The sequence below is a fragment of the Budorcas taxicolor genome, chromosome 13, assembly GCF_023091745.1.
Source record: "Budorcas taxicolor isolate Tak-1 chromosome 13, Takin1.1, whole genome shotgun sequence".
Taxonomy (NCBI): domain Eukaryota; kingdom Metazoa; phylum Chordata; class Mammalia; order Artiodactyla; family Bovidae; genus Budorcas; species Budorcas taxicolor.
In genome coordinates this window covers 7,074,523-7,092,225 of record NC_068922.1, presented here as the reverse complement: position 1 = coordinate 7,092,225, position 17,703 = coordinate 7,074,523, and the positions used below count along the sequence as shown (strand labels likewise).

The 17,703-nt window shown below is 47.2% G+C and overlaps 1 protein-coding gene across 1 annotated transcript in view; it reads right to left on the bottom strand.

Moving 5' to 3' along the window:
• ISM1 (isthmin 1) overlaps positions 1-17,703 on the bottom strand; it is an 89,444-nt gene that overhangs the window by 28,417 nt on the left and 43,324 nt on the right. The window contains exon 2 of the mRNA XM_052651030.1: positions 3,487-3,726. Coding sequence (XP_052506990.1) covers positions 3,487-3,726 — 240 coding nt within the window. The remainder of the gene's footprint in view (positions 1-3,486; positions 3,727-17,703) is intronic.

Sequence of the window (17,703 nt, the reverse complement as noted above, 5' to 3'; positions counted from 1 at the left end):
GCATCTTTCTGAGCAACCAATGCTCTCCTTTGCTGGTCTTCCCAGAGAGAGAAGGCCAGGAACTCAGCTCAGTATTCCTTTCTTTAGGGCCAACAGGACATTAGATCAATAAAACACAGGCCCCTCTACTCCTCTGACTGGCCTCAGGCAGTTATCAGACACTGGGCTTGTGCAAAGCGGCAGAGGGATGACCCAAGTGGTCAACGGGCAGCAGGATAGTGCTGGCTTTGGTCTTTTTGGGTCCTTGGGTGTGACGGTATCTGGGTTGGAGCATCTTTTGCTTCAAGTCCATTTTGCCAGGAGCGGGTTGCCCTGTTGGAGCAATGGGGAAACCTATACTCTTGGGAGGTATAGTGATCTCTTCTGTACAAAAGGAAACTCAAGAAACATCTAGGGAACTCATAGGAGTGACCTGGTTCCCTTCCCACCCTGTGCTCCAAAGCAGCCCATTCTGAAGCGGCGTGGAGGTGAGCTTCCCATAGGTACTGGGGCGGTGCTGAGACCAACAGAAAACACTGGCTGCTTTGTACCTGTTAGAAGTCTGTACAGACAGGTGGCTGTGGGCTCAGAGGGGACAAGGACGAATGATTTCCACTTTATAAAAACTGTTTTATGAGAGTCCAAGAGGCTTTGTCGGAGGGTCTCGAGAGTGGTCTTCTCATGATTCAGCCTCCATGTATTCTCTGCTCCCTGGTCTCACTTTATTATTCTCTCCATCAACTCCAACAGCCGCCTCGTCCCTCAGGAAGCCCAGCGGTACTGTTGCAAAGCTCTCTTCATCTGGCTAAACAGCACAGCTTATGCTGATGAAAAATGGATTGTGAGTTCTGGGGCTTTTCTGAGCTCATGTGCAAATCCATCGTGTGGGCTGGCGTGGGCTTAGCATTTCATGGTTGCCTTTTTCTTTTTATGGAAAAGTCATCAGGGTTTCCCAGATCTGAGGATCTCAACTGCCTTTGCATCACTGTTCTTCCTTGACATTTGGGCTAATATTTTAAAAAGACCCAAGTGATGTCTGGGGACTTCCTGACTGATGGACTTATCTGGGAGAGAGAAAGGGGATCCTGATAAATTCTCCTAGAAATTCAGTCCTAGGTGGAGCCCATGAACTTGGTAATTTTCCAGTGTGGGGACTTCAGCCCTCTAGTCCCCTGTACCCAGGCCTTTTCTTGTAAGTTTACATTAGTAACTCTTAAATCAATGGCATTAATAGCTCAGTCCTCAGCATTAAGCTCCACAATGAGATTGCCCACCCCTCCAAAAAAAAAGCAAGCCACAGCAAACCTCAAATTGTTTTGGGCATGGGCTAAGCACCCTTGGGATAAGGGTGGTCTGGTCCTACAGCCAAAAAAATCCATCAACAAGGAAAAATCACTTCCTGTCAATGAAGGAGTGATGGGGAGTCACACTGAGCAAGAGTAAGGGGTTATCTATGCCTTTTTTGGTCAGTCTGCACCTCCCCCAAGTGGGTACTGTGTTCTTTATCAGAGAGCCGTGTGGACAGTTCCTGGAGAGAGGACAATGGAGAAAAAGGCCTGTTTTTCTGATTAAGCAGCTGGATTGATACAAGACCTATCAGAAACATGAATCGGTCCTCACAGTGATTTCGGCACACGGGTTGTCCAAGCCTGACTTCCAGAGCACTGTTCACCTCTGTGCCCTCGTCTCTGTCCCGCCCTAACGGTCAGGTCCCTTCCCAACGTTTCTGTCTATCTGGGTCCGCATTCCATAGAGCACAGCACTTGTTCTGCTCCGCTTCCACGATCCTTCTGGCACTCTCTTAGGTGGCAGTTGGAATCTTCACACCCAGGTCATTTCCTGGAGGGAAGACCTTACATTTAAGGTCCGACATTTCTTAACTTCCCAGTAGCTAACACAGCATTTTATACATGGGGAGGTAGGGGACTGGTGGATGTATTATTCTAACTGAGATGTATTCTTTCTGCCATGGAAGTCAATTGGAATTTGATGCAGAGAAAGAATAAGGACAAGCTGCCCTTCCCCATCTAGTCGAGGCTATGGTTTTTCAGTGGTCATGTATGGATGTGAGAGCTGGACTATAAAGAAAGCTGAGTGCCAAAGAATTGATGCTTTTGAACCGTGGTGTTGGATAAGATTCTTGAGAGTCCCTGGGACTGCAAGGAGATCCAACCAGTCCATCCTAAAGCAGATCAGCCCTGGGTGTTCATTGGTAGGACTGATGTTGAAGCTGAAACTACAATACTTTGGCCACCTGATGCAAAGAGCTGACTCATTGGAAAAGACCCTGATGCTGGGAAAGATTGAAGGCAGGAGGAGAAGGAGATGACAGAGGATGAGATGGTTGGATGGCATCACCGACTCAATGGACACGGGTTTGAGTAAATTCTGGGAGTTGGTGATGGACAGGGAGGCCTGGCGTGCTGCAGTCCATGAGGTCGTAGAGTCAGACACGACTGAGCGACTGATCTGAACTGAACTGAACTGCCCTTCCCCAAGGGAAAAGACCTGAGGACAAAGCTTACAAGTTTGGAAGCCAGCACTTGAGGACAGGGGCTGTGCAGGGGCCACCACCATGAGGCCCATCTCTGGGGAGAAACAGAGGGAGGGGCAAGTGAAATTCAAAATGAGGAGTTTGTCTCTGACACACGGACTGGTAGGGTGAGTTTTCTTGGGAGCCTGAAAACCTGTGTTTGAGCCCCAACTACTGTTTACTAGCCATGTGACCTTGGGAAAGCCAACCAAATGGTAAGTTGCTGAGAATTAGTTGCATTATTGATAATATTGGAAGAAGCCAACGTGTTTGGCTTCAACATGTTGGGAGAGTCAAGTCAGATCTGCCTTTGCCTTGTTGAGTAAACTGCTATTTCAGTGCAGATGAGAGTTCTTAATTTCAATTCCAGGAACCCCTTTCCCTAACCTCCTGTTTCTTTCAGCTTCATCCCACTCCATCCTAGTGGCATGTATTCCTCTGTCTCCTAGGGACTTCTATTTTTCACTCCCTTCTTATCGAAATTTCTTATCAGTCATTTTACACTTTAGTGCAACTAAAGTGACAGCTGAAGTGTTGTTGCCTCCTAAAGGAATTTCTGGAGATCAAGGCAAGGGAGAGAGGCTTTGCCTTCCTGAACGTCTTAGAAATCACATGACGATTTGCTTCATCTACTCATGCGTTAGATTGGCCTTTCCCTATAACTACCATATTTCATCAATTTCAGGGAATATTATTTTGTTTTATTTTTCTGTTTCAACAGCTCTGAAATCAGATCTGGATACATTTTATAATCATGGGTGTGTCATACTCTAATTAGCACTGTTTTCTTTTTTCAGTGGTTCAGAAAATGCATCTTACAATCCAGGGTGTTACACAGATGCAATGTAACACCGCTCTGGAAGAGATAACAGGATTCATCAAGAGGCAAAGGGGAAAAGGGAGGTGGGATCGGATCAGGAAACAAAGGCATAGACTGTTTCATTTTCTTCCACCTTTCAGTTGCCCAGCATTACCTGGATATTTGGATTCTGTCCATTGATATCAGCTTTGGAAAGATCTGGAAAGTTGGGTAGGTCAAGGAGAAAGGATCTGGGGCCATCTCTTTGCAATGAAGGGTGCCCAGCCTCTTGCTGGAATTGCTGTCTGGGTAAGGGCTGGTGTCCGGCCTGGTGGTCTGAATGTTGCCCGAGTGCTTCTTTGGATGGAGGAAAGCTGGTTTCTGATGTCAAGGCACTTTCCATGTTGAGGTTATTCTGAAACAAACAAACACATAAATAAACAAATAAACAGGAGAAGCATGATTTAGAAATGCCACCCTTAAAAATTCAAGATGAGGACAATTCTAGGAGTTGAAATTAAGCCAGGGTTGCATTCCCAAATCATTGTTCTTCCCATGGCTTAGTTTTTCCATCTTCAAAAAGCTAAATTATCAGAAAATTTTTCCTAGCTTGCTACTTGGGGATTTTCTGAGGGCTAATGAGTTTGATCCCTGGGTCAGGAAAATGTCCTGGAGGAGGGCAGGGCAACCCACTCCAGTATTCTTGCCTAGAGAATCTCATGGACAGAGGAGCCGGGTGGGTTACAGTGTATAGGGTTGCAAAGAGCAGGACACGACTGAAGTGACTTAGCATAGCACAATGTGTTCTGGGATATTTGTCCAACATCAACATATATGAACATGAAGAGCTTGATGGAGCTTGATGGAGAACAGTTGTTCATTTAGAAATGGAATCAAATTATAGTTTGCTTATCACAGCTTCAACCACTCTGGCTTTAGTTATAACCCCAGTGTCCAGAGTTTGTTTCTCTGGTGTGGGTCAGCAAAGGATCTGAAAATACTTCAGTCAAATCATTGATTATATCCATCCATTCATCCATCCATCTATCCATCCATCATCTTTTCCATCCATCTGCTTATCAACCTACTTAACCTTCTTCCCTCCTTTCCGCCTTCCCTCCTTCCTGCCTTCAGTCATCCACTCATCCATCCTTCCAGTCATCCAGTCAACACGTGTCAACCATGTGCTAGGCATAGGAAAGCCATGAACGAGACAGGCCCTGTTCTACTGGACTGTGCATCTAACTGGGGGCATAAACCACCAATATACACACGAATAGTGTCGGGTCAGAGAAGGTGATTGCTCAGAAGAGAAATAACAGGCAGTAGTCAGGGACAACATGATATGGGTGGCTGAGGAAGACCTGTCTGAAAAGGTAGCATGTGAAGTGAGACCTGAACAGCTCCAATCACTGAGCGAAAAACACAGCAGAGGGGCGAGTAAAGAAGACCGTCCTGCGATGCGGATGACTTGGCTCACTTGAGGATCAGAGAGAAGGCCGGTGAGGCTGGGACGGAGTGAAGGTGGGGAGAAGGACCTGAGATGGGGATGGAGAGGTGGGAGACAGCCCAAGAAAAAGTCACACAAAGACGTTCTCAAATTGAGGGTCTTTATCGTGAAAAGTTGCAAGTGTGTTGTTTTTCCAGGCTAGCAAAAAAGGTCTGTTTGGTTGTCACTGGGGGAAAATTTTTTCCCAGTGATCAGAGAGTGTGCAAGTTGCTGGACTTCTTTCCCAGAGCAGCTTCTCTGGCTCACATTTTCCCTGGCCCTCTGGTTGGAGGCTTCCTCCATCCCCTAAGGGGTAGCATTTTCGTGTTTACTGGTGGAGGGTGATGTGGAGATAGAATTTCACCCGCGTCTGGGTCAGCGGTTAATGTTCTTGTTATTCTTGGGCATGTTTGGGGGTTTTGGAGTGGATATCCCAGCACGTTGCTTCCGCACGCACTCCCTGCCCCTTCTGCCTGCAGCGCCTCTGACCCAGTCAGGAGTTACATCTGGGATCAAAACACTCCTGACTCTGAGCACCCGAGGTCAAGAGTGGGCTGAGGATGGAACACATGCAATGGATAACCATCTCATTAAACAGCTGACCTGAGGGGCTGGATTTTTCTCTCTCTCTAAGCAGACATGGGATGAGGATGAACTCACTGGTGCAGAGATCATGTCTGTGAACGTTCCCAGAGGCTGAGAAGAGGACCAAGCTAGGAAGAAGCCTGTCTGCTATCTCCTCTTTAAAACGTGCAGTTAGGGAGGGGAGAGCGGCTGCCCTTCACCAGGTCTTTGCCTGCCCTTCCTCTTTGCTCGGTAGATGTGGCCGGGGGCAGAGTCTTTGCACACCTTTCCAGTCACCTCTCTGTCATGCTTTCGTCTCCTGGCATAGCCTCCTAGAGAGAGCTGCCCTGGCATTCCCAGACATTGCTCAGTGCAACAGAGGCCAAAAGCATTATGCCCAGCTTGTCCCATCCAGCAAGCAGAGAGAGTGAGAGGCAGGCTGATTCTTTCCTCAACACAAAACTTCTCTATCATGGCCCAGGGCAAGCTCACTGAATGCAATCGTCCTCTTGTTTTTCTCCCTGGATCCCCAATAATGTTAGTGAGGACATCTGACTTCTCGTGGAAAATTTCTTGCAGCAGGTTCTGGGAATCTAATTCTCAGAAAGGGTGCAGGATTTGCTCGCCCACACCCTGAGGGATACCCTGCAAATCCTGCCCTGGCTTCATGGTGGCAACCGGTACACACCGCTCAACTGGGTGAAACAGGGAGCTCCTGAGACTTCCCAGGCAATCCAGTGGTTGAGAGCTCATCTTCCAGAGAGGGTGAAGTGTATGGAGAGAGTAACAGGGAAACTTACATTACCATATATAAAACAGACAGCCAGTGGGGATTTGCTCTGTGACTCAGTGAACTCAGACAGGGGCTCTGTGACAACCTAGAGCAGTGGGATCGGGAGGGAGTTGGGAAGGAGGTTCAAGAGGGAAGGGACATAGGTACACACACTTATGGCTGATTTATGTTGATATTTGGCAGAAAATAACAAAATTCTGTAAAGCAATTATCCTCAATTAAAAAATAAATTAAAAAAAAAAAAAAAAGACTTCACCTTCCCATGCAGGGGATGAGGGTTGATCCCTAGTCAGGGAGCTAAGATGTCACATACCTCTTGGCCAAAATAAAAGAAAAAAAATGAAAGAAAGAAGCCAAAGTGTAAAACAGAAGCCATATTTTAACAGATTCAATAAAGACTAAAAATAGTGCACATTAAAAAAAGAATCTGTAAAAGATGGTGCCCCCTTTCCTTTTCCTTGTGATGAAGCAGTCTTTTTACTACAACTCTTGTTTTAGAAGAGATGTTGTTGTTCAGTCGCTCAGTGATGTCCGACTGTGACCCCAGGGACTGCAGCACGCCAGGCTTCCCTGCCCCTCACCATCTCCCAGAGTTTGCCCAAGTTCATGTTCATTGCTTCCGAGAGAGAGGAAAGGTATTTGGGCTGCATATTTGTCGTTTGGCTTAGCTGGCTGATAAAACAAGGGTGGGGTCTGACGGGTTTCTTGATCTGACTCTGGAATTTCTCCTGGGAGGAGAGGCACACAGTCATCCTGGCTTAGACATGAACTAAGACTCTCTGTGGCTGAACGATCCTCCATGGAAAGCAAAGCAGGCAATAAGAAGAATCCCACGCTGTCCCAGCAGGATGGTCCAGAGAACTCAGGGTGGGTTGGGTCTACACTTGAAAAGAGGAATGTAGAGTCAGGGCAACTGGGTTGGACGATCCAGGCCACAAGCGCCTGTGCCGGGAAGATGGGGGCTAAAGTATGCTTTGGCTTGAACTATGCACACAATTGTGGCATCTCTCCATCCTTCCCCAATCCTTCTCCTCCTGCCTCCCCCCACCTCCCCTCAAACAAGCTCAGCATTTGCAAAGCATCTAGAAGATGGGAATGGGAAATCATGAAAAGTGCTAATCATGATCTCTGAATATCTGAATTATTCTTGCTTTTCTACAACACATGTTGACCTGGAAAACTTGGCTCCCTCCAAACCTTGGTACACTCTCAAACTGTTCAGAAACTGGAAGCCCTCAGGTAGAATATCTACCTGCCAATGCAAGAGATGTGGGTTTGATCCCTGGGTCTGATCCCTGGGTTGGAAAGATCCCCTGGAGGAGGAAATGGCAACCTACTCCAGTATTCTCACCTGGAAAATTGCATGGACAAGAGGAGCCTGGTGGGCTAGTCCAAGGAGTCACAAAAAGTCAGACATGACTGAGTACAGCACTGATGAGGTAGGAGAAGGGTGCCTTACAATGGCTCACATAAGATGAAGCTCTACTTTATTCAGTCACTAACGAGATTCAGGAGCAACCATTATTTTGATAATCAAGAATCTAGGGCAGGAGACAGCAGACTGGGTGTGCTCACAAGGCAGGAAAACACTGTTTCTTCATGCTTTCTCAAAGACTCACTACACAGCTTCCTTGCAGAGGCCCCATCTGCAAGACCTCCTTGCAGGGCCAAACTCACTCACTGAGAGTTCACTTAACAATCCTAGCAGAGCGAGGATTCTCACGAAGGGTGGATCTCAAAATGAAGATTTAAACAGTTCGTGTTTCATTCAGCAAAGCAAGCATCCTTCTCTGAAAACGTGAGCTTTGGAGAGTCTGCTCTTTGAGAAATAGTACCACTCTTTCCAAGGAGCTGCCTGATTCATTTGGTTTGAATTCAAGTGACGCAAGGGCATCAGTTCGGTTTGGGAAAATATCACTTTGCCCGCAACGTGTCTTTGAGTCGACCTGTGACATCGCTGCAGGTCTAGGAGCAACATGCTGTCTAATTTGAGAGCCGTCACCACCAACAAAGAAGTAGAAGAACTGAAGCTAGTGAGCGCTGTGCACTCACGCATTGCTCAGCTGTGAGGGGAATGACATACGGAGGCCATACTCCTCAGCTGCCACTTGATGCTCCCACCTTTGTGCACAGCTCCTGTCCCCCTATTATTCTACAGCTTATTTTTTTCTATAATTTATTCTTATTTAAAATAGAAATAAGGTAATAATAAAATGCTAACAGTAATAATAAAATAGGCTCCGTGCTCATGTAGCCTGGTGTTTTGCCTTAGATGGCAGTATTATTGTGGCAGATATTGCAATTTCCAATATCCATTCTTCTTTCTTTTAATTCAGGGTTGATTTCAGAAGGCAACACGCCTGGCTAAAACTACATTTCCCAGCACCCACTGCAGGTAGGGATGACCATGTGACACAGTTCTACCCAATGACATATAAGTAGAAGGTCCCTGATACGACTCTTAGACAGAAGGCAGAGTCAGTTTACCTTTTGCCTCTTTTCTCTCTTCTATTTTCTCCTGCCTGAAGTGTGGATAATACAAGTGTTTGAAGTGAAATGAGGCTGCTGGCATGAGGTTGAAGATATTCTCTAAAGGTGGCTGAATGGCAAGATAGAGGGGCTGAGGTCCCTGATAACACACTAGAGCATTCATACTAGCCCTGGAATGATGACCTCTGAACTTCTTGCACCCTTGCTGCAAACAGTAACATTGACGACAACTGCGGTGCTGGTAGCAATGTTCCCTGTGTGACTCTGATTTGAGTCCGTGACCACCAATAAAAAGAGAAAAGCCCTGTTCAGCAAAGTGACTCAGGATTGGGTACCATCCCCAGCTTATGTGAGTACCAACCGAGCATTTAGTGAATCATTCCCAAGACCTTCACGGTGTCAGCCAGGTTACGAGAGCTCAGCCTTGCTGCTGACTTTCCAAATCTGCCCTCTACCACCTCCCTCCTCCTTCCACATATAGAATCTTCTCATTGTTCCAGCAACTGTACCTTACATTTCTCAAACCCAATACTTGCTGGGTGATGTCACATTTCCTTTCATTTGTCTGAAAATCCTATCACTAAATTTCAAGGCGTTTGCCCTCAAAGAATCCAGATCTCCTTGGACAAATGACTGATTCCAGAACAGGGGCGGGGAAGTTGAGGTGAGTTTGGGATGCTCTCCTGTGGCAGGAAGCAAGGAAGACTCAGGGATTAATGGTGCTCCCTTGGAGCAATGCGGGAGCCATCCTGAAGGGCCCTCGGTGCACTGGGATTAGATACTTTGGGCGTCAAAACACAAAAATTGTCATTGAATGCCATGCATCGCATCCGTGACATTCAATGAACCTACGATGATACTCACAAAACAGAGGAAGCCAGGAAAAGCCATCATCTGCACTCGAGGTAGGGCTTATAAAACTCCTTACTTGGAACATTTGTATTAAAGAGAAATGGAGGATTGCCTGAGGAAATAATGTCTGCACCAAGATTGAACAAATGAGTACCATGAAGCCCGTGAAGCAGGTGATGATCACAGAGCAGAGAGGGAGATGGGCCAGTGAACTTGGCGATTCTGGCAAAGGGCACGGAGTGTGCAGACTCCCCGAGGCCTCCCAGGGCCTGGCACTGAGGCCCCAGGGCTATCAGGCTGGAATGGAGCGGGGGTTAGGCTCACTACCACTCTGCTGTCTTCAGTAAGAGATCACTGAGTAAATAATACAAATGCCAGGCCCAACCCCAGACGTCTGGACCCACCAGCCTTTGGTCTGAAAGCTTTCTCTCCTAGCGTGCTATGATTTTCCATTCGGCCACCACTTCCCCGGTGGCATCCTCTGGGTCAGCTGGAGGCTTGCTGGTGTTCCATGGGCGGGCATCACCTCCCTGGCTCCCGTCACTAGCTCTGAATGCCCCCAGGAAAGCTCTGCCAAGATGCACTGAGGAAACCTCTCATTGGCAGCCCCGTGTGGTTTCCCAGGCGACAGGCCCAGATACTTTGTTCCTCGTGTACTTTCTCCACGGGACATCCCTGGCCCAAGAGCCGGGACGTCTGGCCGCCGCCCTCAGCCACGTCCGGGGGATCCATCCCTTTGGCCTCCATTGTCACCAAGGCGGACCCCCATGGACCACATCGAGGTCAGAGCGCTCACAGCAGAGTTGGCAGCTGCTCATTTAGCATGGGAGTGAGAGAGGCAGGGGTTCTTTGGAGAACTGAGCCCCAGAGCTATTTAGGGCGATCAGCTCCAGGGAGGACAATCAAGGTATGAAAAGGAGCGATGCGTCCAACTTTGGAAAAACCGTGCTCAGAATCACTGCCACCTGCCCTGTTCCATAAACCTCAACCAAAGGCTGGTGTGTGAAAGCCAGGGCTGATCTGACCACTTCCAGAACCTCAGAAGAGGCACGCACTAGTAACAAATTGTGGCTGGCTTGGACAGTTTTAATGCCTATTTTTTTTTTTTTCTCTTTCTTTCAAGGCTGTGGTAACTATTCCCAGATTAATGCAACCAGGCAGACTTCTTGGAGGCAGACGGGATGGCAAATTTCTGGAGGGCAAAGAACAGGCCGTATCTGCAATCTCAAACCCCACACCCTCCAATTCCAAACGAGCTCGGGGGGCACCCAATAAGTACTAGTTGATGATAATGATGGCCACGGGCCTAGTTAGATGTTGTTTTAATTAGGCTCAGGCTACAGGCCTCATTACCCCTAATGTGGCTTTTATGTGGGATTCTAAAGAAAAAAAAAAATCCAAGAATCTTCTATTGAAGATATTAAAGAAGATATTATTAGCAAGGCTTTTGGTCTCATAGACTTTGAACAACCAACAACAAAGATTATAATTAACGTCACTGCAGCCTCTCTCCTTAAAATATATTAACAATATAGCTAATTAGCAATATGTCCTCATTTGGGCTGGACAGCTGCATATTATTATCGACAATGCTTGTTTCCTTTCTGCAGATTAAAGGCAGCCACGCTGCATCCAGGCATATGGCCACGCTCCTTCCACATTAAAACACTCCGTTTTCTTCTCCCCGCGATAAACACACTCGGGGCTTTATCTGTGCCGGGCATCGATTTTTGTCTGGAATGTTTCCACACGTCTAAAAATAAGTTCAAGAATGCCATGGGTGGTATTTCAAAGGGAAGAGCACAAGTTTCCCTGTTTGGGGAGAAAAAAAGGATAAAAGGGCACAGTGATTATCTTTTCACATGATTGGGGGGGGCGAGCGCTCCCAGGAAGAGAAAATCAAAGGATGAACAATGTGAATTTCAGGCAGAAAAGCTGCCTTCTCAAGAGGTGATGGGGGATGCTCGCTTGTTCTTAGGACTCAGGAAGACAGCTGTGAGATGGTGACCACAGGCCTGGCACCAGCTGGTGGTGGAGGCTTGCTCAGCACAGGATGGGAGAGAAGAAACCAGATTTCTGGGGGGAAGTCCGCATCGTTGAAGACGCCGATGGTGAGGTTGGCCACCTTCTGCTGGTGTGTGATGGTAATCACACCCCTTCAGGTAGCAGGAGCAGAGCAGACATCCATGGCTGTATGTGACAGCAAGCATGAACATGCAATGCCCCTTTGCAGGAAAAGACAAACTCCTGGCAGAGGGAAGTGGCCATAACTGTACTTCTATCTTTGCTGTCGGACCCTGAAGACGACCCTGGGAGCTAGTGACCCAGGCACGCCATGTTTCAGGAATGCAGAAGTGTCTCATCTTGGTTGGGAATGGAGCCTTCTGTTCAAAGTCTGACTAATAGCTGAGGAATCTTCCATTTTGGGGGCAGAATGTATCAGAGGGCTGTTTACTCTAGGGCTTGGGAGTGACCTCGCCTATGATCCCGGGTGATGCTTTGGAAGGCATGAAGAATGGCTGACTCCTTGCACTTGGGCATGGAGCTGGCTCCAGAGGGGAAGGGGCCACTGATGAGAGTCTCCCACCCCCGTGCTTCTTTCTTAATTGAAGGCTCTTGGGGCCAGCTGACAAAATGGGAGTCAACGCCTCACTAGCTCGTCTTGGATACTTCTGTAAACAGCTTTGATCTTGAAAATGTGTGGATTATGGGTGATTTTTTAAGTTGTGCTTTTCTCCGCTGCTGGCAAAGAAAGCAGAGGGAGGGCCACCCGGGTCCTGTTTCCTTCATGTCCTGTTAGACTAAAGAATGGACAGAAATGGGATGCAAAGTATTCTTTCAAGTCTAAGAAAACATGTAAGAAGCAGAGTTCAAGGCTGGGAAGCCAATTTGGCCAAAGATACCTTCATGCATCATGGAAGTGGATGGAGAGACTGTGTTTTCCAGAATCTTGCTCGTGGGAGATGGTGAACTTGCTTAGATGAGACACTTGCATAAATAACATCTCTTGAGGTGTGAGATACGCGTGTTGCCCACTCCCCCTGCCAGGCGCCCTTGTAAGCTAAGGGAAGGCCTTGTCTGCTGAGTGCTGAGAGGGGGATTTGAATTTAAGGGCTGAATTTGAACTTGCTCAGGGATTGAGCAAGAGGTCAAGCGTGGCCACCAGGGGGCTTCGGCCATGTGGAGATCAGCCTCCCCTCTAAGCCAAAGTTGAAGCAAATATTTGATGAATGTGGATTATTGTGGATTTTTAAAATTGTGCTTTCTCCATTATCTGGGAAGGAAAACAGAGTGGTAAACTCTCCAGATCCTTTTCCAGGACCCAAGTTGCAGAGACATCAAATTATTAGCGTGCCTAAAGGGCCCAGCTGTCTTAAGTCCTCCCATGACCAGAGGAAGAGCACAGAACAGGACAAGGAGACCCCAGAGGTAGAGGCCCCCTGCAGTGATGCGGTGTCTCCTCACATGACAAGGGGGACACCCAAGACCAAGTCAAGGCTGCTGTTCTGCTCTCAGAACCTGGGAGGCAAGTCAAAGGGCAAAGACTGGCCAAGTTCAGACTGGCCTGGGGGTGGGGATGGCCCGAGGGTCCCTTGCCCAGCTATTGTTTTAATTAAGAAGATGGATTTCTCTCAACACCCAAAGTGAAGACCCATCACTGAAACCTACCATGAATTTCTCTGCTCTGAGTACCTGTAAACTAGGTTTCTAGAGGGAACTGGACCTTCACCTTGGAATCCTAGAAAAGGGCTTATGATGTTGAGGAAGGGGCCTGGGCCAGGGGGTCTGAGGCCTGGGTCTCTGTCCTGCCTTGCCCCTACCTGGTTTTGTGAGCTTAGGCGAGTTCCTGTACCTTTGCACCTAGATTGGTAGGGTTTGCAAAAACGTCCGCAGATTCCTTCTGTAACTGTCTATGCCTTGGGTGGTGGTCTGCTACACTGTCTTTGCATTTGGTCACATGACTTACTGGGGCTGATGGACAAGAGTAAGCAGAGATAAATGTATATTGGAGCTCGACTTTTTTTAAAAAAAATTGCTCTTTGGAATCCTGAGACCACTATGTGAAGAGGCCTGGGCTAGCTTGTGGGATGAGGACAGATAGGTTAAACAGATAATCTACCCTAGACTAAATAGCCAGCCAATGACTTGTCACACAAATGGAGACTATGTGAGACCATCTGGCCCCAACTGAGCTAATCCAGAGTAGAAAAGCCACCCAGTTGACCCATAGAATCATGACAAACAGTAAACATTGCGGTTTAAGCTGATGAATTCAGAGTGGTTTGTTACACAGCAGAAGCTAACTGATACAGGGCCTCAGCTATTTCTTCTGTAAAATGGGTATGGCAACATAGGATGAGAACTAGAGAAAAGCTCCCAATCCATCTATCTGACCTCCTAGGAATGGACTCCTCAAGAAACACTTGTCCCAGAAAAAAAATATTTTCTAATGATTAAAGGAAAATAGTCAATACCAAAAGGCTAAAAACATCAAATTGAGGGTGAGGAAATTAAACAAAAATCTGATGGTTCTAAAGGCAGGCAGTGCAAATGTTATCTTCCTCTGCACCTTCCCCCATCCCTCCACCTGCCGACTCAAAGCTGGGTCAGATCTGCTGAAAAACATCCCCCTGCTGACTGTTTCCATCATTCACAGGGGCTGCTCTGTTAACAGCCCCACAGCCAGTGTTTCAAAGATTCGGAGCTGAGACTTAACAATGCTCCCTCACACTTTCACGATGCACCTGTGTGGCTCTTTTGGCTGCCAGAAACCAGTAATGCTCATTTATTGGGGAACCCCTACTGACACTATAAAGCAATTACAGAGCCATCACAGGCCAATCATGGCCTGAGGTGAAGAGAAAGCTGTACCCCACCAGGACCGGTCCCCTTTCCCAGCTGCCGGTACACATTGTTCTTATTTGGACTGCTGTTCTGTTCTCCTCCAGGGAAACTGTTTGATCCCTGCTTGGAAAGCTGGCAGCTGATGCGACTGTGGGCCCTGGACTTCGCTTGGCTAATCTTTTTCTATAAATGGATGGAGATCTGTTCTAGTCATAGGTTCACTCAACAGGCATTTTGTGGGCATCTGCTTTGGGCCAGGTGCCGTGAGCCTGTGGTGAGGCAGTTCAGCAGCGTATACCTTGTGAGGAGAAATGATCCAAACTTGGAAATAAAGCAAAAGGATGGTTGCGAGTTGATCAGTTCCCAGCAGAGCATAGTATGACAGGCCTGTCCCTGGTTACTTTTCTAGGACAATGGACCTTCGTTTCACTTATTATTTACTATTGCTTAGGGCTCCCCAGGTGGTGCTAGTGGTAAAGAACCCACCTGCCAATGCAGGAGACAGAAGAGACGTGGTTTGGATCCCTGGGTTGGGAAGATCCCCTGGAGGAGGAAATGGCACCCCAATTCTGTATTCTTGCCTGGGAGATCCCATGGACAGAGCAGCCTGGTGGGCTACAGTCCATAGGGTGGCAAAGAACAGGACACAACCGAGCAACTGAGCATAAACACACACGCACACACACACACACACACATGCACACAGGCACACACATATGGCTTAGGCTAAAAGTTACATGTGAACTTGGAGATTTCCACCCTGTAGAAATATAATTTATTTTTTGGCCTTGTAGAAACAATAATTTTGTTAAATGTTCTCATCATAAGGGATAAAATTCCAAGTATGTGAGGTGATGGATGTTAACTAAACTTACTGTATTAATCATTGACAAGGTATCATATCTCAAATCATTATGCTATATACCTTCAATATACACAATGTTATGTATCAATTATATTTCAACAAAACTGGGGGAAAAACAATATTAATAGGGTCATTGCCCCTCCAAATCTGCTCTGTCATGATTTTCTCCACTAATTTTATAAATATCTGTTCCTCACAAGTGCTCAGCTGGCACTAGCATCTTCCTAGTTCTCTCATTAGCTAGTTCAATAAAGCTTTGACAAGTATTCATTTTATTATTCATTTAGGACCATGCCACATGTTTGCGGGACCTTAATTCTCTAACCAGGGATCAAACCTGGGCCCCCTGCAGTGCAACACATAGTCCTAAACCACTGGACTGCCAAGGAATTCCGGACATGTATCCATTTTACAAGAGACTCTTATGAAAATCATATCTGGACAAGGTTTTGTCTTTAAGACTTCAGCCTCCAGTGGGAAAGTTAAGAAATGCTTGCATAGGAAATGCCAGGGAGAAAGTGGGAAATTCTTTAAGAGGGAAGGAGTTCAACGTAAGGAAGTAAAAGAATCCATACTTCTAATTATGATTCTGCAGCTCACCATCTACTGAATCTTTAACAATAACCATTTAAGGTTCTTTCATTTTCTCTAAAAGAGCCTTTTCTGGATACTTGTCTAATGCACTAACAAGTAGAAACAAGTAAAGAGAAGTATGATCTGTAAGCAGGACTTTTTGTGGGTTTCTCCTCTTACTGGAAAGAGCAGAAGGCCAAGCATCAGCTGGCAGAGGGCCCCCACCAGAGCACTTTCAGCCACTTTATTGATGTTAACTCCTTGACCCTATACGATTTCTTATTCTGACCCCAGAAAAACAGAGCACTTGCTAGTTTTGTTTGTGATAAAGATCATTCTCCCACTGAAGCTCAGTTAGCTGAGGTTCAAGGAAAGAGAAGACCGAGCTTCTCAGGGGCTTTCTTTTGGGGGTGGTCACGAAAGGGGGTGCACCAGAGCACAGGCTTACATGCTGCTACTCTCCCCAAGATAAACATCCTGGTACGAGGGTGTGTCTGTCTGAACCTGGGCAGAAAATGCATGGCATTGAGGTATGTGTGACCTAGGGAGCTTAATGAAAGAACAGCCGACAGATGGGTGGACAAGGAGGCTGGAAACCACCAAAGATGCTGAGGAGTCCAGGGCCGGTAAAGCCAGGCAGATCTTATACCTTCAGGCCTGGAGAGGCAAGGAAAGGGAGCGGTTGCTGCTCCCCGATGCGAGGGGTGTGAGTGTGTATACACGGGCCTTACAAAATACTGAGGCCTCCCTATTCTTCCTCTCCTCTCTTCCCATGTTTACTGTTGGCCAATTCCAATCAGAAGCTCAAGATCAAGGGAGTCTGTTGATCTGATACATAGAGATCACGTAGCTGAGGCACACGATAGGATGGGGAAGGCTGAGGGGTCAGTCTAGAGGGGTGAATGGAAGGCACTGGGCACACGGGAAGTATCTAGGACAAAACACACTACCACCCAGGCCAGGCATAGGACGCTATATCTAATCTTCACAACACCCCCTGAAGCAGACATGAGTGCCTGTGTTCCAACGAGGAGGAAATTGAATTTAAGAGGCCTCTGGCTAGCAGAGTAGGCACCGCAACCCTGTTCCTTCCACTGTATGCTGTCCTAATTTCTCTCCCAGGGGTCATCTAGAGTAAGAGAGTCTGCAGCCGCCTTGAATCTCCCATCTTCTCTCACTGCAGCTTCCACTCAGGCAACGGGTTCAGGGGCCTGCTTCAAGAGCGCTGGCCAGCAGCCCGTGGCTGATTGAATCCTCAGCCCTGGTGCCCTTTGTTTGCTCTGGGGGTCCTGGCCACATTTTCCTAGGAGAACTATCCAGATACCAGTCCAGCCCAAAGCTGCTTGGCTTGTGCAGGCTGATGCCTTCACAGGGTCAGTAAGTGCTGGTCAACACAAAGAGCTGGTATAACGAGCATGGACTACAACGGATGCTGGCAAACCGATGATGGAAAAAGACAGGAATGAAACGGCACATCATACTTCGTGCAAGTGTTCTGAGGTCTGCAGCAAGTCTCGCGCACGCCCACCTTCAAGCTGTGAACATGCGTGGCCGTCCCTGGATGCCAGCTGCTGTGTTACCCTACTGCACTCTCCAAGGCACTTTAGTGTAAGAGTAAAACCGCTTTATTCTTTATGTTTGTTTCTATTGTATGTACATGTCGTTTGTGTGAAAAGTATTTAAACCTATTCCAGTACTGTACCCTATAGCCAATTGTGTTAGTGGGGTACCTAGGCTAACTTTGTTGGACTCGGGAACAAATTGGACTTACAAACGCATTCTCGAATGGAATTTGTTCACATACTAAGCAGGAGACTTTATTTTGGGGAGCCAGATGCGGCAGAGAATGGAGAAAATAGGCCACAAAGAGCAGGGCCCCACACTATTGCTTTGGATATTAGCTTTAGGAGTCATCACTTTC